This window comes from Achroia grisella, unplaced genomic scaffold (genome assembly GCF_030625045.1).
Source record: "Achroia grisella isolate CSIRO2021 unplaced genomic scaffold, CSIRO_AGI_Agris_v1 utg215, whole genome shotgun sequence".
NCBI classification, from domain to species: Eukaryota; Metazoa; Arthropoda; class Insecta; order Lepidoptera; family Pyralidae; genus Achroia; species Achroia grisella.
In genome coordinates this window covers 662,918-690,206 of record NW_026712713.1, presented here as the reverse complement: position 1 = coordinate 690,206, position 27,289 = coordinate 662,918, and the positions used below count along the sequence as shown (strand labels likewise).

The following is a 27,289-nucleotide window of genomic DNA, read 5'->3' as shown; positions in this document are numbered from 1 at the left end:
TCATTCTATCCTGATTTAAAAATGACAAATATTTTAGTCAAATCATCGTATTTTTAATCATTTTCACAAAATGATGTTTTATCAAGTCTGTTGTGAAAAATAAGCCTATAAAGTGATCCATCATTCCTGATAAGTACTAATATTAGAAGAGGAAACTTTATTATTAATTGTTTATCAGCACGGTATCAGGGATAATGCGGTCAGAATAGCAAATTTATCCATAATAATATTAATATAAATTCTTATATAACAGCAACTCCATATATAATCCTATAATCCGATGAACTGAGCAGCTAAACTACGATTAATATCAAAAAAATATATTTTTAAACCAATCCGCTCTACCAATGTTCCTTTATATTTTTTATAGCACTACCCAGAACCTATACTCCTATGTACCATGGTGTCCGAACGATAGCAACTGACCTTTTAATACTTTGCTGCGAAATAACTATATCATATGATTATTTCTGGTAAAATTTTTAAATAAAATGGGGTCTGCATGAACTGCAGTATTTGCAAATATTCCAATACTAGCCAACGGGCAGCGTAAATGATGTATGTTTCGAAGTTACAGTGAAAACTGATAGTCATAAATTATATTATTACTCCACAGTTATTTCTTTTGCGGAGGACAGGAAGCCTTCGTAAACTGCCGGCCTCCTTTCCAGTGAATTACAATCTGATACAAAATTTCAAACAATATACCGCCAGTCGCCATCCTATGATTAATCAAAGTATAGAACAAAGTCGCTGTCGCTGTCTGTCCCTATGTATGCTTAAATCTTTAAAACTACGCAACAAATTTTGACGAGGTTTTTTAATAGATAGAGTGATACAAAAGGAAGGTTTTTATATATAATACATGTACACCTGGGCGAGTAGCTAGTACTATATAAATACAATAACTAAGTTCATAAAAATCATCGTTATAGATATATGTAGATTACACGAAACCTATAACAAGAATGTCGTATGACAGAATAATGTATACCAATGTTCTAAATACGAGAATGTGTCTGAGACACATTATAGACAGTCTGTGTCTCCCTGTTTGTTATCTTTTCACGGCTAAACGGATCTTAATGTAAATTGATAAGAAAATTTATGGTAACACGAGTTCTAACATATGTTACAATTTATATCAAACAATAATCTAAGAGGGGGATATCGAGAGTGAAAGTTAGTGCAGTTACCTGGCAGCTAGTATGTATTATTATAGACTAGCCGCTGTGTCACCTGCATGAAATTTATAGCCGCTGTATTATTCTAATGTATAAGCTATATTATTGTACAGTTTTATTCAAATCCATTGTAGCTTTTGAACGAAAGAGTAAAAAAACATCCATTCACACTCACAAATTTAGCGTTTATAATATTAGTAAGAATTGAAGTTATTTTTTGGTATCTGTTGGCATTCTACCGACAGGAAAACTTGCAATTACACATGTACGTGTATACTGCAATGCCCTTTAGTCGGTAAATCAATATGAACACATAACGGACAAGGTCGCAGATTTTTTTATTTATGAAATGTCAAATGAAACTAATTTACATCAAATTAAAAACTTACAACATCCAATGTGTTGTATGAAGATTCAGCCATAACATATTTACTGGGGCAGCTACAGCCCCAACTTTTTTGCTTATCTTCTCATATCTTGCGTGCTGTTTTGTTTATTTGCAAATAACAATTACTGCAACAGTTAAAAGGGTTTTGCAGATGGTAATTTTTATCTGTCAGATTAGCATGACGACTATATTTTAAATATATAACATAACAAGTTAATATGATGTATTACAAAACATACACTAACTAGAGAAAAGTTTTTGTAATGTGCCAAGTTATAATAGGCCACATATAATACAAACATGACTGTGTAATTAAAATTAATTATAATGTTTAGTTTTCTCAGAGCGTATATGCATAGCTACAGCCACAGTTCAATGTCTGAAGTCTGAGGAAACAATGGTATATTTTCTTTGTTCATTAACTACTAGATGTTCCGGTAAACTATTTGCCATATAAATTAATATCGCTATTAAAAAATAAGAGTTAATCGTAGAAGGGAGAAATTTAGACTTCTATGTATTTTTAATGCCGATTTCTTAAAAAATAAACAAATTTCCCCCTTCCCCTTTCGTTTAGGGATATAAAAATAAATTAATCTATTCTCAGATTTACCGAATATACCTACATATAAAATTTCTTCAAAATCGGTTCAGGTTTAGGATTCCATCGTGGACAAACAACATGACAAGAAATTTTTATATATCAAGATAAGATTATAAAATAGATACCACTTGAATTAAGTCTAAAAGTATTGCACCATAATGATTATACTGTTACAGTATAATCATTTAATTACAGACAATTTAATATTTTATACACATAAGAAAAATAATCGATAGGAAAATCTATAACCGTAATAAAAATATCTATTACGGTTTGCTACATACACTGTACAAATTTACGTATCATCATGATAAGTATATATGTATATATATATATATACTTCATGAGGATACAAAATTTTGTAAATTATTACAATAAATACAGGAGCATAATAGATTTTGTAATTTTCATTTCATATAGTTGAAATTTCTGTGAGGAGCCCTTTAGGAGTAGTGTCTTAAATATAGCATTCTGATGACTGACTAACATAGGACATAGGTCCGTGATACCTTGATAATATCATGATTACGTAATATTATCTTATCAGTTGTATGATGCATTCGTCTGTGCTAACGATATATCATACACAGGAAGAATACTAGTGTAGAATGATAGAGGTACATGAAGTCACATTAAATAGACAATCCTGGCGAAGTCACCAGGAATTAACCAAAATGGTTTATAGAGATAATTGAAAAGAGAGTAGAACTCGATCTGGTTCGATGAGAACAATTGGTTCAGAACCCTAAAAATAGTCACAAACTTCGGAAATGATTCCAATACTAGGATAAACGGTTTTGAATAGGTTAAACTGTGGTAGACAAACAATAAATATATTTCTTACGTATCTATAATAAGTTCTTATATTATCTCTCGACAATATAACTGCAATAATATAATATAAATGATATAATTTCGATTAGTTCCGTTCGTCAGATTACATCGCAATAAAGAAATAATTTCTTAATAATTTTCATATCCTGGACGCATCATGTTTCAGGTTGACAACATTACTAATGTTATTAGAAATAATAAAATCCCATGAATAATTATAATTATAGAATTAAATATATATGGGGATCAGTGGATGATGATTGATGACATACTGCGCCGACCTCAAATAATGGGATAAAGGTAAGGCAATCATGATGTATGTAAAAGAGAAAGCTGATGTATACCCGTCCATACATATAACTAGTTGAAATCATTACACTGCTTTTAGCTTCATATTCATCGGGTAAAATAATGTCAACTCAAGCGAAATCTTCAATGGTAAAAGCAGGTGTTGGATCTAACAATGTTTACAAAATACTCGTCATGTTTATAAAAAGTTGAGATCATTCAGTGACTTCAAACATGTGAAGAATATAAAACACTTCAGAATACAGTTTTTTTTTTAGTGCATGATAGTTGTATGGTGCACCTGCCTGTGCTTACGGTATACGCCGGCGAGCCACCGGTTGGAGGTGATGGGATGAGGATAAAGAAATGTCAGTAAGCCTATCCCATAATGGGCTAACTGACCTTCTTGAAATACAAATAATCTTATTCAAACAAACATAATATAAGCACTTTTTATGTCACATTTTTTTTTATCCTGCACTCATTCGGAACATAGACTCATCAACAAGAATGAGCAAAAAACTTGTGTGTTGCTCTTTTCCTTAAATGTTGTTTTAAATAAATATACATTAAAAGAATTAGGCATACGACAATCAACATAGAAACCGCTACGCACTCAATCTTTGTTCAACCAAATAACATTGTAAGTGTTACGAAATATAAGTTAGTTTTTTTCTACAAAAAAAAATGTTATGATGGTTAATGTTAATTTGAAATAGCGTGCAGGTAGATTTATCAGAGTAATTTCAAGTAGACGAGGTAGGCTGCTATTTCTTAATAAGCCACGGCGTTGAAGTCTCGCGAAACAGTTAGTACACAATAAACTATTATCTAACATATATTGAACAAATCAATGACAATAATGTCATCGATTTGTTCAATAATAAAATCAATAAGTAACTGTCTGAAATATCCTCCTTCTCAATATCCTAAATATCTCCTCAATAAGGAATTGTCATATAACTTAAATGTACTTTAGATGTAAGAGTAAGTGTTATTTGTGTACAGATCCTTTTAATTTTAATTATTTGTGAAAACTTAACTGGCTAACTGTAAATTATATACGGTATTTATTAAATTTATTTAAGGAAAACATACAAATTTAAGTACATCTAAGTAAATTAGCAATATACGTGTATACCTAAGTGTTCTATATATTGCCAATTTTCTAGAAACTACTATTTAAAATAAATACCCATAGTTCTTACAGTTCATTGCATTGTGAATCCTATTGTAAAGCCGGAAAAAAACACACACAATTGCAAGAAATGAAACCATACAGGATGTGGATCAGACAGTAATTTAATACTCTGCTAATCTCTTTGACTTGGTCTCTGCTATTACTAAGTAACGGCTAATACGGTCCGACCATCGCACTGGGCGAGTATATTGGCAAAAATTCAACTACCTACATTGTTATACTAAAACCAGATCATATCTTTCGACACAGCACATTTTTAAGCCTAACCAAATTATTAATATACCTAATATAATATACCTATAAACTGCGAAATTTATCTAATATATAGTATAAATAATACATAAGTAGTGTTTGTCTATTGGTTTCTTATCCCGGTTTGGACATAAATCTTTAAAAAACTTATTTATTATTAATTTTATTTTATACATTTAAAAATCGATAAGAATTATAATTGTCAGAAAGCCTATTATTCTCTATATTAATCGTTTGGGAAACTACCTTGTCTGACGTTAGTTGTTCAGATAAGAAACTTTCGATATTTAAAATATATTAGACTACTACTTAAAATTTTTAAAGATGGAAACTGTTCGAAATTGAAAATTACACAAAATAATGTACCAATTATGTTTCTTACTAGTAGTTCTCAACTGAAGTGGCTAGCCGAACAGGATGGTAGGTATATACAAAAACAACTTACATACATAAGCGATCGAAAGTGTCATATAATGAATAAACAAGTTTTACTTTGACTTTGCGAAAGGTTGTTTTTTTTATATCACGTAATCAGAAGCACACTGACTACAAGTAACACATAACATGTCTATAATAATAACATTGCAATATAATACATAATCTTTAGGATGAATTTATCAGCACCAGATTATATAAAGTCAATATAAACTAGATACATTACAAGGTCATTACCGAGTCCTACATCACTGTCATTCACGTCAAGTATAAATGCAGTATGGACTAGTGCCAATTAAAACACTACAAAGTATAAACCTGTTTAGATCTAGATATATAGTAGATAATATTTAATAGTACCTATAGGAAGCAAAATATTATTTTTAACCGTACACCAATTAAATATGCACATATAATAAAAATGTTAATGATCACAGTATGCACTGGAACATATATCTACTCATTTGAAAAAAAAATATAGTATTAAGGGATCAATGTAATAGAGACCAAAAGACTTAATCCTAAAACGGCGTAACCGTTTTAGGTATTGTTTTCACTAGTGGAAGCTTATATGGGACCACAAGACATCCTGATCATCTGGATGAATGGCGGCTACAAAGTGCGATTTTCTAGACAGTTTTTACACCTTCCAGCAATGGTATTTCCAAACCAATACAATATTGAAACCTTCAAGATTTTCTTCCTTCTTAAAAGGCCGGCAACGCACTTACAATTGTTACCACTGGTGTTAGTTGCATGTGCTCATGGGCGACGGTAAACATTTGCCATCAAGTGAGCCGTAGGCTCGTTTGTCCCCTGTGCTATAAAAAAACACCGGATATGCACCAGCGTTTAATTTAAAAAATAATTATCATTACCAGCCCGACTTTCAACGGAACTTAGTACCGTAACAAGTTTTTTTTATCAGGAAAAAACTTACATATAAATCGTTTTATGTGCCTTCACTGATATAAAGGCTCATAAAAAGTCAAAGAGTCTTTATAGATAAACTATGGTGAGTAAAACGGGCGTGGTCTGTGACACAGGCGTTCTTATTCAGGGATTCCGATTTCATGAAGTTAATTTTCATTTAGCTATTAAGGTAAAATGAGTATCTAACGATATATATTTAATCGACTTTAGTATAGCATAAGTAGGTATTTAGACAATTATAATATTTGATGTGATTAAAATGCACAAAATTCATTCAAAATTGGGGAAAGTACGCCGCGCAAAAAATAACATGAAGGGTGGAACTTTTTACTGTAAAAAATCACTTTACAGTTGTAGTGTAAATATGTCACTATACGTACGAGTACCTACGTCTGTGTGGATAATAACTAACTCTCTTCACTATCATTTACTCTTTAACACTTTTGATACCAGACTAAATATTCTAGTGTTCATAATTTATTTCAATAATGAGTTCTATAAGAAATAGAATGTCTTGAGATTATTATTATTATTATTATTATTATAGAACTAATCATTATTCAAATATACTTAATATAAGCACTTCTGAATGGTAATATTGGATTCTACCAAAATAATTGTTTATTGATAAATAATGAAACAAATAATACTTTTCTTATAATTTATTGCATAATCAAATCCCATCCAAACAAGGTATTCAACAAATCTTACCAAGAACAATGAAAGCAGTAAGTAAACACTTGTACAATTCAATTTTTAAATCCAAATAGGTAAGTACTTCTAATCATACAGTGTTAAAACTACAAATAATAATTAAATATAACGTGCTAAAACCATACTGTAATACTAACTAATTTTGTGCCTACATCTCAAATAGTTTTACTATTAAAAAAATATCTAAAACAATGAACAATTTGAAACAGACAAAGCAAAAAATGTTTACAATAACACATAATCAAATATTTATATTGTCTTTCTACATCAGTCAAATATCTTGACTTAATCTTGATATGCCATAATGAAATTTAGGAAGGGCCATTTCCAATTTCATTGGTCAATTTAAAGAAAGCTATACCTACTCCAGACACTCAATGTTACAATAGTTTTATTATAATTGAAGACATTGTCTTTACAGTATTTTTACTTTACAGTTTATAAGATTTATTTATTAATCATTGATTTTGCAATATATTTCAAAACATTTAACAAGAAAAAATTAACACTGACCACTGTAAAATTATTTTAAAATGAGTTATGTAGAAATCTGGATCTGTTTTAAATTTAAGATTAGTAAAATGCAAATAAAAGAAAAGAAGTTATGCATTAAAATAGAATATTGCAATATCAACAATATTATTATATTTACTTAAATATATTCCAACATTATAGGTACAGTTTTAATCACTTAATTTACATATGTAAGTACTCCTTTCTTAGTATTCCTTTCAGACATCTATTCAAAATGTTTTGATAGAAGGATATATTAAAATCACATCTTTTTTTTATTATTTTCTTTCCCATAAAATCTTTACACATATGAACACTTATAACAATTTAGAATATACTTTCAATTAATAGGAATACATGTCTATTTATTCCTAATACAGACCTCAGAACAATTATCAAAATGTGAACATAATATGATGATTGATGGTGATGATAATATGTATTTCAAGATACAACAATTAACTACTATGAGAACAGATTATATTTTGAGATAAGACATGGAATGTATCATCAAAGTGAGTGGCTTTATATATTACTGTGCATAATCTAAACCCGTTAATGTGAAATCATTAAACTACTTACTAAAAAAAAATTACAAATACCATCAAATAGAAATTATACCTACAAAAACAAAAACATATCTAGGAAAATAAGTTTAAATATTAATCTATCAATCAACACTGAACTATGGTGCTATGTCAAAGCTTGTATGTAAATGAGACAGAATATATAAACTGTGTAATAGAAACGTTTCAAGAAAGTAATTAATAACATAATAACATTACAGTTAATATTTAACATGTTAGTAACATATTTTTTAGTGTAGCTTGATCATGGAAGAATTTTAAATGTATTGTACATGCATTTTTTTGTGGAAGAACAATTAATTTTGATTTTATCATCTGTATATACTGCTCTCAACTGGTCTACATATTAAATGCAGTAATATAATGTTGAAAGAATTGAGATTAAAATAAATAAACTTTTAATAGAAATGTAGAATATATAACAAGATTATTTTAATGAAAGTTGTGTAAAAATGAGAGCTTAGTAACACATTTTTTGCCAGGTACATGATATAATAGTGATGAATAAATTAAAAATAAAAATATAGTTATTTTCTTCCCCTTTTACTTCACATCTTTCACATATTATATCAATCAGCCTCTATAGGGTTTTTAATGTTCTTAATCAAGTTGTTAAAAATTTACAAAATGCATTAAATTTACATTTTTAAAAATATATGATGTAGCTATGAATGGTTGGTTACCTACTTAAATTTATCTATGATCTACTATCACATTTGATGAAGAAGGGGCTAGAATGCAATAGAAGATGGGGGCATAGAGCATTCCCCAACTGTGACACGGTAAGATGCAAGTTCACTGATACCATGGTAATGTACAAACGCTGCAACAATTACTAGAACATGGAATATTTGATGTGACTGGAACCAAATGTCACATTTACCTGGGAACCAGCGTTCAGGCACTCTTAGTGCATAGAACATAGCACCCAAAATGTAAAGTAAACCCATCAAGACCAGCCAGCCAAGAGATGCCTTGCTGACCTGACTGAACCAGCCTTCTGTGATACCATAATGAATCGCTGGCACTATTCCTGACAGTCCAAAACCCATAAACACTCCCGCTCGAAGAGGTCGTAGGCGCGGTTCGGAAAATCTGTCCCATAGGGACACTATTATAGACAAAATTCCTAAAACAACCACTACAGATAAATATATGATTTTAGGTCTGTAGTGGCAGTAGAAACTGTAGTACAACCACGGAACAAATGAACCCATAATTAGGAGTGCTATTCCGCAGTAGTCCAATTTAGAGAATAATTTTCCAACCATCTCCGAATGGCAATAAAGGGTATGATAAGCAAACGAAAATCCTAAACACACTATTGCGCCAACAAAAAAGACACCAAAGATCATTTTCTCTTGCATCTGTATTTCAATGGATGGTCGAGTCAAAAAATAAATTGCAACTCCAATGAATGCCACACAACCAAGTAAATGGGTCCAAATATTGCCCGTTTCAGTGTGAATACGGAATATGGAGGCAAAACACGCGCTAAAAGAAGGAAGTGGAGGTCTATGTCCTTTATGTAGATAATCATTGTCTTGAAGCCATCGCGGCAAGTGCCTGAAATGACAGACGTTCCACGACGCCTCCCACACTTTACGAACGAACTCCTCGGCCTGTTCGGCTGCGTTATGCGCTAAAGCACCAAGATCTATCTCGTCAGATAAAACGCCAGCTTTTAACACCTCCGCCATTTCAGCGTCAAGTAGATGTTGATCTTCGGGCGTAGATGGAAGGGGGCATCCCTCCTCCTCTTCGGCGAGCACTTCGTCGAGCTCGTCCATCTGCGAAGCGAGGCTTTCGGCCTCGGGATCCCATCCTTGACGACGACGAAGCCCGTCCGAAGACACGCTCCGTGAATCAGAATCCACGTCCCACATACTCACTAGTGTTGACACGCAGAGAACACGAAAAGTTGCCGCATCGACCGTTGCTCGGTCGAACACGACCTTTATTACAGCCAACCACAGTTATTCCAAAGAATCCAGTTACGTCACGAAATGAAGAACATGCAAAGGCTTTTGTTTCAATGCACAGTCAGCACTGCGGTTTCTTGAATAATTATTGTTTTATTACATTTTTAACTGTTGCACACGAAGCACTACGTGTAAATTTAGAACAAAAGATAATAAAATTAATACTAAGCAGAAGTACACGACATCCACTTGGCTTAATCAACGACCACGACGCAATGAATGAATGAACTGCGATATGGTTCAATCACGAATAGAACAGCTGCAAAGAAGCAGTGTTGTAAAAGATTCGATTTAATGGTAGTTTTCCGATTTTGATTACTATAAACCGATACCGATATTGAAAAATCAATCGATAGTTATAAAATATATTTTGTAATTTTGCTATTACTCAGATTTTAAAATCTGAGGACGGAGGATGTTTTATTTTATTGTTCACATATTTTATTTATAAAATCTAAATATAGTTGTATGTATATCAACCGGACCATTGTATTTAAAATACTAACTAGAATATATTTCAGTTCAATTAATGAAATGATAACGAAAAATATTACTGTTCTATCAGAGTACAATTTAAAAGTATAAAAAAGTACAAAACGTTATCATTCGACTAATAAATCATAGGAATTGTTTAATCGTACATAAGTGTGTGTACAGTGTTTAATTAATAACTGAACAATCTCAGCTCAAACAGCACTAGGTTACATTATAATTGAAACCGTTAGAATTGTGACAACGTAATTTCTAATTTAATATAGTATCGACTCATTATAATCGAATACAAACAGCTAAAAAATTTCAATGCACATCTCTAGTAAGCTTCTTAATCTATTGCTGCGTTCTGATTGGTGGAACTCAGAATTGAATGACAGTATTTTAACCAATAGCAATACCCACTATACACATTCAATACATAACCTACAAATTATTAAAACATACATATAAAATCAAATTATAAGTCGATAGCTAAACACTATTGAACGTCATTAAAAATATATGTGTACTTACTTCTTAAACATGTTCCTGTGTCTTGTAGACTTATTCTTAGAATTATACAAAATTGTTATTTCACAGTTGAATAGAAACTTCCTCTTTGACAATTAAAGGAATGTGAAATCATTCACTCACACAATGTATCATTCCCACTGAATCCAAATATGACCTAAAGTCAATCACTGTCAATCGACTGTATATGTCAGTATTTTTATATTTTGACAGTAGCATGACAAAGACAACCAGAAACCAAAATAATCCCGTAATGACACACGTTTCTTTTTGATTGAGCACATTTGTTTTCTGCAACCACATGTTATTTTTATTCCTACATATTTTTATTGATTATTATGTAAATAATTGTATTTGATTAATGATTTTCTTAGTAGAAACGTAAAGTGCAACAATGTCAACTCTCCTGGAAGTATTAGTGACTTGTGATTCTAATAATCCACTATGGACAACTTGTGTTTGGGATCCACACACCGGTACAAATCTCATGACTTACAAAGGTGGCGGAACTGCTGAGATCAGAACTCTTTCTTTGATCGGGAACGACTATATAGCAGCGGTTGAGAGAACGAAACCAATTTTACATGTCTGGCCTCTGAATTCCCAACAAACAGTACAGGGTATACGTTTCATCTTACCCGGCAAAGCGAGTGCTTTAGCTATTACACGCGATGGATCTTTCATAGCAGCCGGCATAGATGAAAAAATTTATTTATGGCAAACATCATCAGGCAATTTGTTAACCATTATCAACCGTCACTATCAAAAAGTTATAGTAATAAAGTTTACTGCAGATGGACGTCATTTTGTTTCTGCGGCGGAAGATGGAATGGTAATGGTATGGTCTTTAGTTACTGTTACTGCTCATCCAGAGGTGGAGCATGCTAGCCAAACTGTAGCTGGCCAACATGATCCGGTACATATCTATTCCGACCATTCCTTACCTGTGTCAGATTTGTACATTAGTAAAACTGGAATGCATGGTCGATTAACTACTGTATCTTGTGATAGATCATGTAAAATATATGATTTGGCTACAGGTGAGATGCTTTTAAATTTAGTTTTTGATGTACCTCTAACAGCTATCACAATGGATGTTTTGGAGTTGTCTGTTTTTATTGGTACTACAGAAGGTAAAATTTATCAGTATAGTCTCACAAATCCTCCAAGAAGCCGAGATGTACTGATCAATACAGAAAATAGTTGTTCCACATTTCATGGCCATACTAAGATAGTGAACTGTTTATCTGTATCATTAGATGGTGAAACTTTGATGTCTGGTTCTAATGATGAACAAGTAATTCTATGGCACATACCTAGTATGCAGCCTATTAGAACCATTCGCCATAAAGGCCCTATAACAAATGCAGTTTTTACTGTAAATTTGCCAGCTATTTATAAACAAGAATTCACTCCAAATATTATTCTGCATAGTTTAGAAAGAACATTAGAAAAGGATGCTGATGATGTAATAGAAATTGAAGTACTAGTAAACAAAAAAATATCTTTTTGGCCAGAAATTCATGAGAGTGATATACAATCTAGTCATTCCAAGGAGATTGAAAAAGAATCCAAACAAAAAGAATTGATATTGAAAGAAGAGTTAAATAAATTGAAGAAGATCAATGCTAGCCTGTATGCATTGTCAATAGAAAACACGTTAAACTCTATTCAAACTTATAATGTAACAAATTCAAATAATAAAAAGAAAAGAAAAAGTCATTAAATAAATAAAATGTAATATGTAATATTGTTTTTTATTTTGGCGTTAGAAGTTACCAATGAATTTTCACAGTGCAGTATGTCTTAATTTTTTATTACAATGTTTTGTTATATATTTGTTATTACTAATGTATATAACGAAAATCTAAATCTCTAATCCCAATTTCTATGCCATTATTTTTGGCTCGACTGCTAGAAATGCATAGTGAGTAAATTGTCACTAATATTATTATTATAGTAACAAGTGACATTGAAAACGTTGCGGCGTCGTGGCCTGTCGGTTTACTACCTAAACGACTTGGTGGAAGCCGTGAGCCGTGAGTTCCATTCAGGTCAACAAAAACTTTTTTATCTATTTCTAACTAACTCTCCAATGAAAACACCTACAACAAATGAAATTAATCCACGTCGGACGGCAAAAAGCTCATTCCCTGCCACGTTGGTTTACATACATTTTCGGAAAGTAAGCACGACAAATGTCATGAGGTCGTTTTACAATTTTACTTTACATACAATTGATTGAATATTACAGATACAATGTTTTTTATTGTGTATGAAATAATAGTGTATAGAACTTGGTGGTTCCTTAGTAGTACAATTATTATATAGTTCATACATAAGACAATTATTTAATTTCAAGAGCCGTCGGATAGCATAAATTACTGAGCAAGTATTCACTGTGTTTCTAAAATAAATTACAAATAATAAAATATACGATAGAAAGTTGAGCAAACGAAGCATATACAAAGTTAAGAATATAAGTCCTATTTGGATTAAATTCAATCAAAAATTTCAATAAGCCCTAACATGTAAGAGCTATATTAATAACGTTTTCTTTCTACACTGTGCAACGTACGACAGTGTACGGTTTGACTACCTGTCAAATTCTCAACGGTAAATTGTCAAAACGTCATCTATCCATTGTTCAGTCCGGACGCATTTTATTTTCCTTTATAATAATAAAATCTAATTAAAATTAATCTTATATTCAATATCTAAACGGGATCAATACTAAAACTAATATTTTAACATTACAGCGTCCATTATGTTTTTATGACACTTCTCTGAAGGTGAGCGACATGCAGTTGTAAAAATAAACGGCCCTCTGCGTCACAAACAAAACAGTGTTATTTTGTTTACCATTTTTAGGAGCCGAAATGTCGAAGGCTATAGTAATACCAGAGTGTAAGAATTTTGGGGGAATTAAGGATGAAATAGCGTTATCTCCGAATGATAAGAAAGATGGTGCGATCGGCTTGTTTAGTCGGCTACTACGATTGGATACACTTAAAAGAAACTCTTCTCCAGGGAGCCCGACAATTTCGGAGCCTCCAACGACATACTATGGAGTCTACATACCATGCGAAATTAAAAAAGGACCTGATGAAGGTTTGTTCAAAATGAAGTTTATATTTTTATCTGTTTTAGTTTGCATTCCATAAGCTCTAATGCATTCATATTTAGGGTTATCATTTCAAAACAAAGACTTAAGATAAGATACACTCACTAAGTGGGCCAATATTGTATGTAAATAATAACTTCATATTATCATAAAATACTTTGTAATTAAATGAATACAAAATATAAACTTTGAAGTCAGTGGTGTAAATATTTTTATCATATAAATATTGAAGAGTAGTTAATGAAATAAACAATAACAATATACTGTAGGGTATCATACAGTATTTACGTTATGGAGTATACATACTTGTTGTGTTGGTTCACTACTGTATCTGCTTAATATTATATATTCATAGATAATAGATAACTAACTGTTACCTATAACTTAATTTGCACAAACTCATCTCATTAGACTTATTTTTGTGATAAATAGACTGTTTAAATAAAAAGCCCTATCATCACTATTGAATTGAAAAAACAAGGTAACTAGTTGTTCACTAACTACTATAAGAGATCAGGCTTTCTTTCAATGTATAGTCAGTTAAAAATATAAATTTATTCACAATGGTTTTTGTTTGTTGACTAGATTCAAACTCACTACCTCTTCGGTGTTATTGAAGGTAGTAAGCCTTTAGGCCATGACACTTAATGACAATTAAAACAATATTATTATTACTAAATAATTAATAAAATTGTAAACAATGTATTAAAATCAACAGAAGCACTGCATGTTTACAAGAACAAGTCGGAAGCACTGGAACTGGTGCGTCGTTACAAGTTAGCAAGATTCAAGGCATTTCAGAATTATCAGGATGCTGTCTCCTTTGCTCTGAGGGGTGCCGAACCTGTGGACACAACTGATGGAAATGATAACTGTGAGTCATTTGTTATGTTCTCATTTTCGTCATCATCATCATCATTTCAGCCTGTATCTATCCACAATTAGATATAGCCCTTTCTCAATTCCTTCCAACATTTGCAATCTGTCTTCCGCATGTATCTACGATGTAAATTATATTGTAATACTGTATGTGTAATAAGTGTATCTCTACATTTCCAATAAGACTCCAACAAGGATATCATTGGATTGGCTTAAGTTCTAAATAAGAAATATAGTAAGAATCAACACCTGAAAACTTCATCTAAACATAATTAATTTTACAGTTATTTCATGTGTAGCCTTAAAAAAAATAGATACTACACTAATTGACTTCCTAGATACATTTTATGGCTTTAAATGTTTAGAGAATTGATAAACATTACAGATGGTTTATCAACACAGAAGGAAAATATTTTTAGCATCAAAGCAGTAGTTAAATAAAATGTTGTCAATAAAGGTACTTGTGACGTCAATTCATGTGTTAATATCGAAAATAAAATCTGTCTAACTGATTTTCAAGAAGATTGGAGATCTGTGGTATCTTTTAGGTAACATTCTGCGGTATTGCTGGGAACCATATACAGGTTATTCGAAGTCTAACAGCCCAATGGGAAAGAAGCGTCAGTGCGAGTACTGCTTCCCCATCCATATAAATAATAGGAAACCAGGAACAGTATTCTTGAAAATTAACAGATTTGTTATGTAAAGTTAAAAACAGAATATCACTTCCTTTCTTCAATGACACTGACAACTTGGCACTTGCCGAAAACTCCAAAGTACTAGAAACGCTTAAAACACCAAACGCATATGGCAAAAGTGGTGGCAAGCGCTTGCCGCAAATTCGGTTTGGTTTTTGATTAAGAACCGACACTCAATCGCTATGACTACAAGCGCTTACAACCCTACACAAACGAGATCAAGATCTCTATCTGTTTTTATTAATTTAATTAAGTATTATAGGCGGGACTGAGACGACGAGATACCCACGCCGCAGACGACTTTTTTTTTACAGTCTACCTCCGATTGGAATTTGAGACTGCTTTTTGAAGTTTGTTAAGTGTTTAGTTGCAATTTTTTTAGAATAAAACAACCATGGAAACTGTTTTTTTATGATCTCCACTTAAAAATTGCTCAGCGTCATGAGTATTCTACCTGGCACCTACTTTGTTACGCCTGTCCTGTCCCCTCTTCGTTGTATATTCTCTGCATAGTTGGCTGTCTCAATAACAGTCATAGGTAATAGTGAAATCACTTGTAACATGAAGCAATGGCGTGACGTAAAACACATTGTGCCAAGACGATCTTTCACCCGACCTTGGTAGCGTTTACAATAATTATTACTAATACATCTATCTTGTAATAGCGTGCGTATCGATTTCTTTCAGTCATGAGCCTTGATAAAATTCATTCCATTAAATACATAATTGCAAATTTATACTTGAACAAATGTGTTTCATTTATATACGCTTAGTCTAATTGGTTGCCTAATAATTGTAATTAAATAATCTTTACATAGTCTAAAATTTTTCGCTTCCGCTGTAGGCTCCGTAGATCTTTTAAACTATGCAACGGATTTTAGGGTGATTGAAGAAGGTTTATATGTACAAATATAATATAAATACATAATAAAAGCGCAAATCCGGGGCGGGTAGGTATTATATATATTAAAAGGTTGTTTGGTTTTTTTTTTAATTTTAGAGTCCATTGCTTAATTAAGGTATAGGCTTTTAAACATCACGTTGTAATAGAACCCTTTGCTTCCTAGTAAAAAGTAAACACTAAGAATATTAAGCAAAGCAGCACGGGTTGTAATGATATGGCGCTATGGGTTGAAGACCGAGGGCAGCCATTTCTTTTTGCGGCACAACTAGTTGCGTTTAATTATTTTATACTTATTGTTACCCGTAGGTAACTGTATTTGTTTTTATAATAATAAATAATTTATTGCCGCTTTCGTTGACGCAATCTATCTACACCTCAAATGTTATCCACCCTCCGATTATGCTGTTATGGTCTCAGCCGAACATTTTCAATTAAAAAATAAATGTAAATTATAATAATGAAGATCCTTTTAGCCTACCCGTGAAAAGATAATAAACAGATGCGCATTCGCATTTGTAATATGACTTTAGATAGTGTCTAATAAAGAGAGAAAGAGAGTAGGTCATCCGCTAATTGCCTCTTTACAATCCGGTAGTTAACAAAATGTTATCTATTAATTTATTATAATGAGTACCAAGCTATCACACAAATTCTCTGTTCCTCAAATTACGATGCCCTCTGTTATTTGTATTATTATTGTATTTGAGTTATTTCACCCATTAACATAGAACGATTATAAATGACACATAAGTACATAATTACTAATATTATAAATGAAAGCTATTTCTGTCTGTGCATCTGTCTATTTGTTATCTTTTCACGACTAAATTGATTTAAAGACAAATGGTATTACGAGTATAAATATATTTTATATGTGGAGTATATCTTGTATCTCGAGTGTGGGGTGTGAAGTGCCAAGCCACACACATAAAGACCCTACTGGTTGGACGTCGACAATAAGACCAATTACAAATCCTGTTATTAAACCAAATTATTAAAATGGTTTTGTTATTAGTATTTCCATCACTAGAAAGCCAGTCAGAAATATAAATTAACACACGGTTTTCATGTCTACCAGATTCAAACTCACGCCCTTTGGGATGTAAGTAGATTAGTAAACGCAATAATGAGTATTATATTCCATACATTGTATATTTTCAGCTTTAATGGGCGAGAAACCATATCCATTCAAAGCACCATCACCACAGGATATGGTGGCACTGCGCAAAGCAATCGAGGCTGGTCTCGCCACCACCGTCCGCGACCGAGTCTGGGAGAACCCTCGGTTCCTCGTCAGTAGCGGGAACACGCCAGCTATTATGCAAGTATGTGCTACATTCTATATTTGTGTCTTGGCTTTACACAGTATAAAACAAAGTCGCCACGGCTGTTTCTTTGCTTATATCTTTTAAATTACGCAACGGATTTTAATTCAGTTTTTAACAATAGATAGAGTAATTCAAGACGATGGTTTATAGGTATAATACATGCGTGTTATGGTATAGAACAAGCAGTAAAATTCAAAGATTTGTTATGCATCTCTGCGAAGCCGGGCCGGGTCACTAGTTGTTTTATTTAAGAATATGGCAATAGAGTAGAAATAGAAGTATTCTTTATTCAAATGAACTTAGAATAAGTGCTTTTGAATAGTCAGATTTTATTCTACGACTTATTCGGAACGTGGGTCTACGTTGTCTACGTTCCAAGAAGAATGAGCAAGAAACTTGCGTATTACTCTGGACTTTTTAAATATGTACCTACAGACTAAGTGATAAAGCTGTGTGTGATACGGGAACATCTGAGCCCATGTCTTCGTACCTGTTGTATCCTGAATTACAAAATTTTAAATGAAGCTTACAGGTAAGCTTCATTTAAAATTTTGACTTACTACAATATATAAGTACAGTGTATTATATACTTTATATTAGATTTTTCATATATCTTACATGTAATTTGTTACATTTCAATTATTAGTAATCTCATTTTATAAAAAGAACTGTTAATCAGTTCAAGAGAACGCTACGGTACCGGTAATTAAGTTTAGTTTTGTACTTCAGAGTTATTTTTTGTACCATAAACAGTTGACAATGTATAAATGATTATGATGAATGATCATAATGGGCTTACAGGAAGGATCTCGGTACAACGCGCTGCACGTCGCAGCTAAATCTATGAACGCTGAAATATGCAACTTAATACTGACAACGGTGGGGAACCCCACCTTTGTACAGTCTCTGTACGGAACGGACGCAGAGCCCCAATCTTGTAAGGTAAACTAGTTTCATACCGCATTTGTTTTATACTTTAACAACAATCCTCTTCCCCCAAATGGCCATGATGCTGTTCATGTATACATATAAGCGACTAAGTTTTTTTATCTAACTGCAATGGTATACACACAGGTAAGTGGTAGTTTAGCATGTGACAGTCCTTCGCCATACACATTTAGGTGTTACTAACGGTCTTACAATGTGTTAGTTATACAATACTAGCTGATACGCGCAACTTCGTCTGCATCGCACATGACATTTCGCCATCAATATATCATCAATTTATTTCGCCCAATATGCATAATATCTTTTTATTTATTGTCTATGTGTTATTCTAATGTATAAGCTGTATTACTGTAAAGTTTCATCAAATTCCTCTCAGAAGTTTTTGCGTGAGTGAGTAATAAACATCCATCCATACTCACAAACTTTCTCGTTTATAATATTAGTAAGAAGTAATATAATATGATATGATTGTTCAAGGAATTCGCATCAATTCTGGTGGACCGGTATCTAAACACCCCTGACAAGGCGATGAACGAGACACCTCTTCACTTCGCTGCCAAGTTCGGCGCTGAAGAAGCAGTAGATGTGCTCACATCGTTCCCGCAGTGTAACCGCACCGCCGTGAATAAATACGGCGAGCAACCGAAGGACGTGAGTTAACGATTTATCATACCATAAACCAAATCAAATTTATTTGGGAACCCATTAACATACTGCTATAGGGCACTTCTTCATAGTCATCTTTGTACTGTAGGACACATCACACATATAAAGAAAGAGGAAAGACCTGTACGAAATTTAATTTGTATTTGCTTCTTCTTTTTTATACACTTTGCTTTTTTGTAATTTATACTGTGTTGAAAATGTGTATGTGTCTTTATATGTTAATGTACAAATTGAATTTCATGTGCGTCAATAGTCTAATTACCTTTTTAATCACACAAATATTATAAATAGAAATGATATTTGTTCAAATAAACTTTTGAATAAAATATTTTTTTATTCTACCTCTCATTCAGAACGCAGACTCATCACAAGTAAACTAAAATAATCATATTCATGAATAAAAATTGTTTGCATGGTCCAGGGATCGGACTCTTCACAGTCAGTGTATTAAATGTCTACACAATGTTTTCAATTGCAGGTAATTTGCAAGAGATCATCGACATCGACGCCAGAAACAGCGCGACGCATATCTGCGATGCTACAGGACAGATACTACGTGCCGGTGTTACACTCGGAGGATGACAGTGGAGCACCCACTATAGGACGCCCGTTCACGCCAGCAGTACCGCCTGTAAGTTTAAGAAGACTGAAAAATTAAAATAAAAAATCATATATCCATATAGGACCACCGAAGCCATCAAGGGAGGGGTGAATGGAAGTACATATAATAAGCATTTCATACTATCTAAAGATGATAATATTCAATGTCCTCAGGAAATAAACGTAGACCCGCTAAGTCCCCGGTACGAGATCCGAGCGTTCGCGGGGCCCATGGCGGCGCCCGAGGCCGACCAGTTCCGACGACGCTGGAAGACTCCGCCGCGAGCCCCCCGCGGACTGCTCGCGCCGCCTGCTTTCCGACTGCGGGACCTCTCCAAGGGACTCGAGAATATTGGACGGTGAGGACTAATTAAAATAATCTTTAATTACTAGGAATAATTACAATTCTACAGTAGAAATAATCTTTATTCAAAATAATATTTGATGGTGAGAACTTACACTAATTATTGAATATTAATATGCTTTATTAAAATAAACTTAATTTTAAACACTTTTAAATAGTAATATTGATTTTGGCACTAGCTGTTGTTAACTACAAGTTTGTTTTAAAGGAAATAAATGTCAAATGTTTCATACATTTGACATTTATTTCCTAACTATACAAGATTAATATAATATAATAATTATTTTACTATTATTAATTATTAATATTGTTATTGTACTGTATTTATTGTATGTATGTATTTAAATATTAATTTAATTTCAATTAAAATTGAATTCACTCCCCTTCTGAAAAATGCACAGAATACATTATAACTATCGATTCCAAACATTACAGATAAACTCTACCAAAAATAATAGCCACAAATACTACAATTATATTATTAATACGATACTTCTGTAGGAGTTCATTAGCGTCATTTAGTTAAAGTTCCAATATATCAGTGAAAAAAATATTTAATTTCCTGTTACAGAAATTTAGCTGAAGAAATGAAAATTGGTTGGAAAGAGTATTGGCCGTTCCTAGATACATTTACGGACTTGAGAACACCAGAAGGTCTCGCATTACTAGAGAATTACTTAAAGAGCAAATATGAGAGTGCCTGCTCGTATGCTTACAGCGACAGTTGCGCGCAGTCTCACGTGTCGCCCGATGACTTGTCTCTCTCCAGAATAACCTTAGGTACCGCCCAATCCACCCCCATCAAAGACTCCATGAGCCCTATGTCCGAGCTGTGCGTCGCTCTGAAGACGTGCAAAATATCTTCAGACAGACCTCCACATTGGAGGAAAACAGATCCTATCCTACAAAGGTTATGCAGACAGCCGAGCCTCAAAACCAATATGCCGAATGGAGAAACACCTCCAACGATAAATCACACCGTAAACCAATTATTATGTATAGAAAGAACATGCCAAGTTTTTGCTAAAAGAATAGCGGACGCATTAATATTTTCGTTGACAGCTGAACCAGAAGTAGCTGGAGAATCATTGAAAGGAGAAGCGAAGCATCTGCAGCATACAATGTTCACATACATGGACGACGAAAGGTTTCAGAAGATAGATTTTGCATTAATACATTCAAGGCTGGCGCAATTAGTTGTTTTCAAATTAAAAAACCAAACAAGCGACTTAGACGATATTAATAATTTAGTTGAGTTTCTTGTGAAGTTACGATGTCCGAATGATGATATATTTAGTTCAGATGATGAGAGAAAGCCCATCCCTTACAGGGGCTTGAGTAGAGTTAAAATTACTCACGTGATAGATACCCATGTTAGGTGTTTAGCTAGTTTTATATGTGAAGAATTAACCGAGGTGGAAGTAATGAAAGGCCCGGCAACCTCAGAGGGCGAATGCTCCGAAATATGGGATAAGGTATCTAAATGCCACTGTGATTGGAAGATAGAGTCGTTCGAGAGAAACAGTAAGAAGAATGCGTCATTTAGGAAAAATAGATCTATTTTGTCAACGAGCCCGAAAAGCGAGAGTTTTATAAGGCGATTGTCATTTGACCAAGACATTGGTGAGTCATATTTGTTTGTTAGTTCTAACTACATTTTATTTACGACATTTACTACGACTATTTGTCTATATTGTTTTTATTTTGGAATATTATTAATATTTAATATTGCACGCTCAATAATACAGTGCATCAACTCATAAGTTATAAATTTTGGAAAATTGATTAGTTTATCTTATTAAATTGATTAGTTTATATTATTATTTAAAATTGATTAGATTATTGATTTAGTTTATCATTACAGTTGAATTTATAGTAATTGTAACTTTTTAGTTAATAATTATACATTCAATATAGTCCTCGATAGTAGTAATTGTTATTAACATCAACCTTTTCTAATTTATATTTTCACAATTCATTATTTATGGTACCTCATGAATATTGTATTGCAATCATAATATAAAATAAGATATATACAACCATTGTATTCTAACGCCATCTATAACCTTTTGTCTTTTCTTCTCTACCCAACGGCAGTCTGGAAGAGATTGCATAAGCGTTAGGGCCGCCTTTTGTACCCTTTTGTTTTGTTAATTTTGATTCCTGTAATTTATCTGACGCAATAGAGTATATAAATATATAAAAAAATATATTAAAGGTGATGGTAAACTACAACGCAACGAATCCGAGAAGCCGGTGAGCGTCAATTCACCAGCGGGTGACAACGGTGCAACAATATTCACTGTGGACATGGCCAAATGCCACGTTGTCGAGGCAGAGGTAAGTTTATAAAATAAAAAAAAATATATGTAGGTCATTATAAATCAATTCTGCCGTCTGTTCACTCTGTTGATGGATATACTATTTGTTTGTCACCTTTCAATAACTCAACGAATTTTAAAAAATCTAATATGAAATTAGATAGTATTAGCACATGGACGGATATATTTTTTTTTATTAATAGGTATAGTTAGTACATGTGTACTACGTAAGTAATATTATTTATATTTAGATTAAGGGTGAATGCGATTAGTGGCACTGATTAAAATTATTAACTAGTGGCTTCTGATTAAATTAGTTTGTTGATGACATCCACGAATCAACAAGTATTTAATCTGTATTCATTATCTAATAAGCAGATAATAGTTAAATCACATTTATATGAACATATTGGTAAATAAATAAACACATGCTATATTACTGTATAACGCCTAACATTTGTCAGTGTGTATAATATTCATTCACTCATGTACTACTGAAAACTACTGAACCGATTTTGAAAAATTCTTTTAGCCATTTTTAATAGACAAAGATTATATATTATCAGTCTGCGGCCAATAGCATTAGAGCTTCATTGCAAAAATGGGGAAATGTGACGCAGTTGATGTTTTGCGGGTCAGCTAGTTTAATATAAATTTATTACTTCCCAAATTTTATTAAAACTACTTACTAATTTTTGCATTTGTACAGAATGGGCCGACCCAGCTGTTCTTAATTTTGTATATATTAGCCTATATCACTTTGAGATAATCTGCCTTTAAAACGGCAAAATAATTTCTGAGGCAATTACTTTCCTCATAACAAAACAAAATCGGTTGTCATAAAAGCTCTCTCTCTCTCTTGTATGATATAATTAGTAGTGTAGATGTTGTCATACAATTAATTTATATTTTTTTAATGGCTGGTAATGGAATGATGCACCCGCCTCCGCTAATGGTTTACGCTGGCGGGAAACCAGTGGAGAATGATAAGATTACCTTGAGGTCAGATCATTAGCCCATCATGACAAATTCACCAGTAATTTATACCCCATGGTGTTCGACCTGACACGGTATATTGCTAGCAATTAGGTCATCACATCCTTTATTTTAATGTGGCTACGAATTTATTTTATTAGATATCAGAAGACGATTCAGCAGGGTCGTGCAATTCTGACGAGTGCGAAGACTACCTGACAGCCTCCGAAAATTCGGACCACGAGAACGAACTGCCTGAGGAGCCCGACGTTGACATGCATGAGGCGAGCGACCGCGCCATTGCCGAGCCCTTCATATACGGGTAATTTGTATATCACTATTTATATTATTGTCATACCAGATCTTTTAAAATTAGGAGTAGCTGATGAAGTGGTGTGGTCGTCTACAGTGAGTGGTAGTTCAACGAACGGCGACTGCTACACTACGTCGTAGAGCGCGTCACTAATTTATTAGATGCCTGAACACACACATATACACAAATTTTCAATTAGGTACTTTCAGTTTTGATAATAAATTCGCCTAAGTTATTACAATAAGTCACAGAATTTAAATAAGAATGATAATTCTGGATAATTCACACAATCTTCTAGTTCTACATCCAGGTTACGCAGAGCTTGAGTTATAGTTGAATCATCATTCACTAGCTTCTTCGCACAACTTCAAACTTATATACTTATATATACGTTTGAAGTTGTGCGAGCAATACTAACTTATATATTTTTAAATTATAGCCTATGTGTTATTTTGAAGTATAAGTTATATTACTGTAAAGTTTAATCCAAATCCTTTAAGTAGTTTTTGCGCGAAAGAATAACAAACATCCATACATAAACATTTTAGAGCCGGCAACGTGCACGTGATTACCATGGGTGGCAAACAAGCATGTGGCTATGCTAATGGCAAATAGTTACCATTAGATAAGCAATATGCTTGTTTGCCACCATCATAGTATTAAAAGAACTTTCGTGTTTATAATATTAGTGTGATAAACAAAGTTCGTACCATATTGTATAGGTTAATGAAGCTAAAATTAATTAAAAAACGTGTATATTGTACAGTGAGGAGCCAAGTAAGATGGATCGACTGGTTTTCGACGCCCTCTGCGAGTGCAATATCAACGTGCAACAGTTCCCGAACGTCTATCGCTGGCGGCATACTGTCGCACTGTACTCCCCCACCGAACGTGACAAGTATGTAAATTTTCCCTCCAGCATATATCCTCCCCCCACATCCCCTTTTGTCCTGTCATCCTTGTTGCAAACTCTTTGTACAGTTATATATATACATTTATGTGTCAGTTATGAATGCATTTTTTACAGTTTTTAGATTATTAAATTTTATTGTCACTGTTCCACTGTTACTGTTCGTACCTACATTACAAGTATTTACAGTTTTTTATCGGTTGTTCTATTAATCTCACACATTCAGTCCACTGATTCTATCGCCCACACTCTATGCAATGTACTTCACATTATGGAGTACATAGAGGATTTAAGCAAAAAATTATCTATATTATTTTTAAGCTATAAGAAACCTTATTAAACTTTATATTGTTATAAATGTGCTTCAATAACTTTGTAATTTTAAAAAATTGTTTAGTCTGATGCAATATTTAGATGATAGACCATAGATGACTTGTCGGGATTAATTGACCTTTTTGCGACATTTTGACTTTCTGTTTAAATGTAATCCAAAATAAATTTATTTGACAAATTCTTCAATACAGTTTCCAATTGTTCAATAGTTAAATTTTTAATTCGTAATAAAGTAATTGGGTACTCATACTTACATGTAGTGTGGCGATTGTACAAACAGCGCGCGGCAACACCATTACTTAGCTACGTTTTTCTTTCAAGATCGTATTGCTTTCTTATATGTATGTACATATCAATTGCAAATACTTCTATAATATAAGTATGTACATAGCTACTACTTGTCTAATTCATCTCTCCACCTTTCTCTTCCTGATGTTACTGCCACAAGTATAAAGGAACACATTATAGTAAATAGCGGCCTATCATAGATGCTAAAGTAGCAGTAGCCCATGTATAAAATCATTACTTGGAAGTCATATAGTGTAGATATTTGGCAGTTCCACTTTCCATTAAGTATCATCACATGCTTGGTATTCCAGCCATAGAATATTATATTATGATCTGCTATATGACAGATGGAAGACAGCCCAGTCGGCAGACGAGAGCGTATTGTCGATGACGTTCTGCGCAAGTCCAGTGGCGCAGTCGCCGCGACGGAGACGGTTCACCACGCAAGCCTCGCCTTCGACCCCGGCGTCGCCCGCCGCGCGCTCCACGCCCTGCAAAGATGTCAGGGGAGAGTGCAGAACGGTACCCTTGCAGGTATGTTTTTCTTATTTGTATATTAGATACCAACGGTGTTGCGATTTGTATTTACTTTAATGTATGTGGTAATATTAAAGCAAATATAGGTTTCACTTAATGGACATATATTATACTATCTGTGCTCGCGGTTGAAATATATAGCCTATGTGTTATTCTAATGTATAAGCTATATCACTGTAAAGTTTCAACAAAATGCATTCAGTAGTTTCTGTGTTTTCTGCGTGAAAGAGTAACAAACATCCATCCATACTAACAAACTTTCGCATTTATAATATTAAAATAAGATTATTTGTTTTATGTTTTGTTATAACGCAAGCCAATACTTGCGCTGTAACAAAAACAAATAAATATGAACTGAATGTGCAAGCTTTACTGTTCGTAATGATGTCATTGTGATGGAGTAATTGAAAAACTGTTGTAGCTGTCCTGGCAAACCTTGTCTTGGCATATTAAAATAAAAATAGGGGTTGATGGTAGAAGCGTGAATGAATTTACAGCTGTATTTTGTGATTCCAAATCATAATAATAATAAAATAAAAAATATATTTATACTATTTTTTTGACAAATTATTTTGATTTAGCATAGAAAAATACATACAACTTAAAACTTACACCCTTTTACAATAAACTCCTGTGTTTATAGCGATATTATTACTTCAATTTATATGGCAAACACAACGTTTGCTGTGTCGGTTAGTGTTGTTATATAAAACAACGCCACGCCGCTTTTTGCTTATTTATCCTTATAGGAAAGGCCAAGAATCTAAGACCATACAGCCGTTTTACACCACTTATTTTGTTTACCAGGTTTCAAATTGGCTTCGAGTAACTGGTCCAAACTCACCGCGGTCAGCTGCTGCCACTAAAAACGTCGGTCACAACGTCAGCTTTGGATTTTAAATGATCATAATAATTAGAGTACTTATATAACTGCCAATCCCGGGTACCTAACAACCATGCTTGTTGGGGACCACACTCAAATAACGTTGACAACTATTAAACTACGCGTATTGTTTAATTAAAAATAAAAATAGTTGCGTATAGATATATAGTGTGGATCCCTGCAATTTGTATTTGCAGAAATCCTATTCAAGGTATTTTTTTAGTTTATATTAATTAATGTTTAATTATTAGTATTTGAATGGAAATTTCTTTTTTCTATGACTATTTGGATTGAATGA

The 27,289-nt window shown here is 33.0% G+C and overlaps 4 protein-coding genes across 4 annotated transcripts in view; 2 read left to right on the top strand and 2 right to left on the bottom strand.

Moving 5' to 3' along the window:
• Positions 1–11,034, bottom strand: part of LOC131842248 (malignant T-cell-amplified sequence 1 homolog) — a 46,782-nt gene extending 35,748 nt beyond the window's left edge. The window contains exon 1 of the mRNA XM_059190790.1: positions 10,924–11,034. Coding sequence (XP_059046773.1) covers positions 10,924–10,934 — 11 coding nt within the window. The 5' untranslated portion in view covers positions 10,935–11,034. The remainder of the gene's footprint in view (positions 1–10,923) is intronic.
• LOC131842247 (adiponectin receptor protein) lies at positions 6,767–10,153 on the bottom strand. The gene has a single exon (XM_059190789.1). The coding sequence runs from the start codon at positions 9,817–9,819 to the stop codon at positions 8,665–8,667; it is 1,155 nt and encodes a 384-aa protein (XP_059046772.1). The 5' UTR covers positions 9,820–10,153; the 3' UTR covers positions 6,767–8,664.
• Positions 11,035–11,134: 100 nt separating the features above from the next.
• Positions 11,135–12,680, top strand: LOC131842246 (WD repeat-containing protein 18). Its single transcript, XM_059190788.1, has one exon. The coding sequence runs from the start codon at positions 11,315–11,317 to the stop codon at positions 12,644–12,646; it is 1,332 nt and encodes a 443-aa protein (XP_059046771.1). The 5' UTR covers positions 11,135–11,314; the 3' UTR covers positions 12,647–12,680.
• Positions 12,681–13,557: 877 nt separating this feature from the next.
• On the top strand, positions 13,558–27,057 carry LOC131842183 (ankyrin repeat and LEM domain-containing protein 2). The gene is made up of 14 exons (XM_059190713.1): positions 13,558–13,712; positions 13,792–14,031; positions 14,763–14,918; positions 17,687–17,850; positions 18,655–18,795; positions 19,279–19,452; positions 19,946–20,098; positions 20,242–20,426; positions 21,003–22,054; positions 22,650–22,771; positions 23,889–24,049; positions 24,807–24,938; positions 25,919–26,105; positions 26,916–27,057. Exons 2-14 carry the CDS (start codon positions 13,800–13,802, stop codon positions 27,006–27,008), a joined length of 2,952 nt encoding a protein of 983 aa, XP_059046696.1. The 5' UTR covers positions 13,558–13,712; positions 13,792–13,799; the 3' UTR covers positions 27,009–27,057.
• The last annotated feature ends 232 nt before the right edge of the window (positions 27,058–27,289 follow it).

Excerpts from the sequence above, each read along its gene's own strand:
- LOC131842247 (XM_059190789.1), bottom strand. The coding sequence starts at position 9,819 with ATGTGGGACGTGGATTCTGATTCACGGAGCGTGTCTTCGGACGGGCTT.
- LOC131842183 (XM_059190713.1), top strand. The coding sequence starts at position 13,800 with ATGTCGAAGGCTATAGTAATACCAGAGTGTAAGAATTTTGGGGGAATT. Across the intron at positions 17,851-18,654 it reads ACACGCCAGCTATTATGCAA|GAAGGATCTCGGTACAACGC; the intron begins GTATGTGCTACA and ends ATGGGCTTACAG. Across the intron at positions 26,106-26,915 it reads GCAGAACGGTACCCTTGCAG|GTTTCAAATTGGCTTCGAGT; the intron begins GTATGTTTTTCT and ends TTTGTTTACCAG.
- LOC131842246 (XM_059190788.1), top strand. The coding sequence starts at position 11,315 with ATGTCAACTCTCCTGGAAGTATTAGTGACTTGTGATTCTAATAATCCA.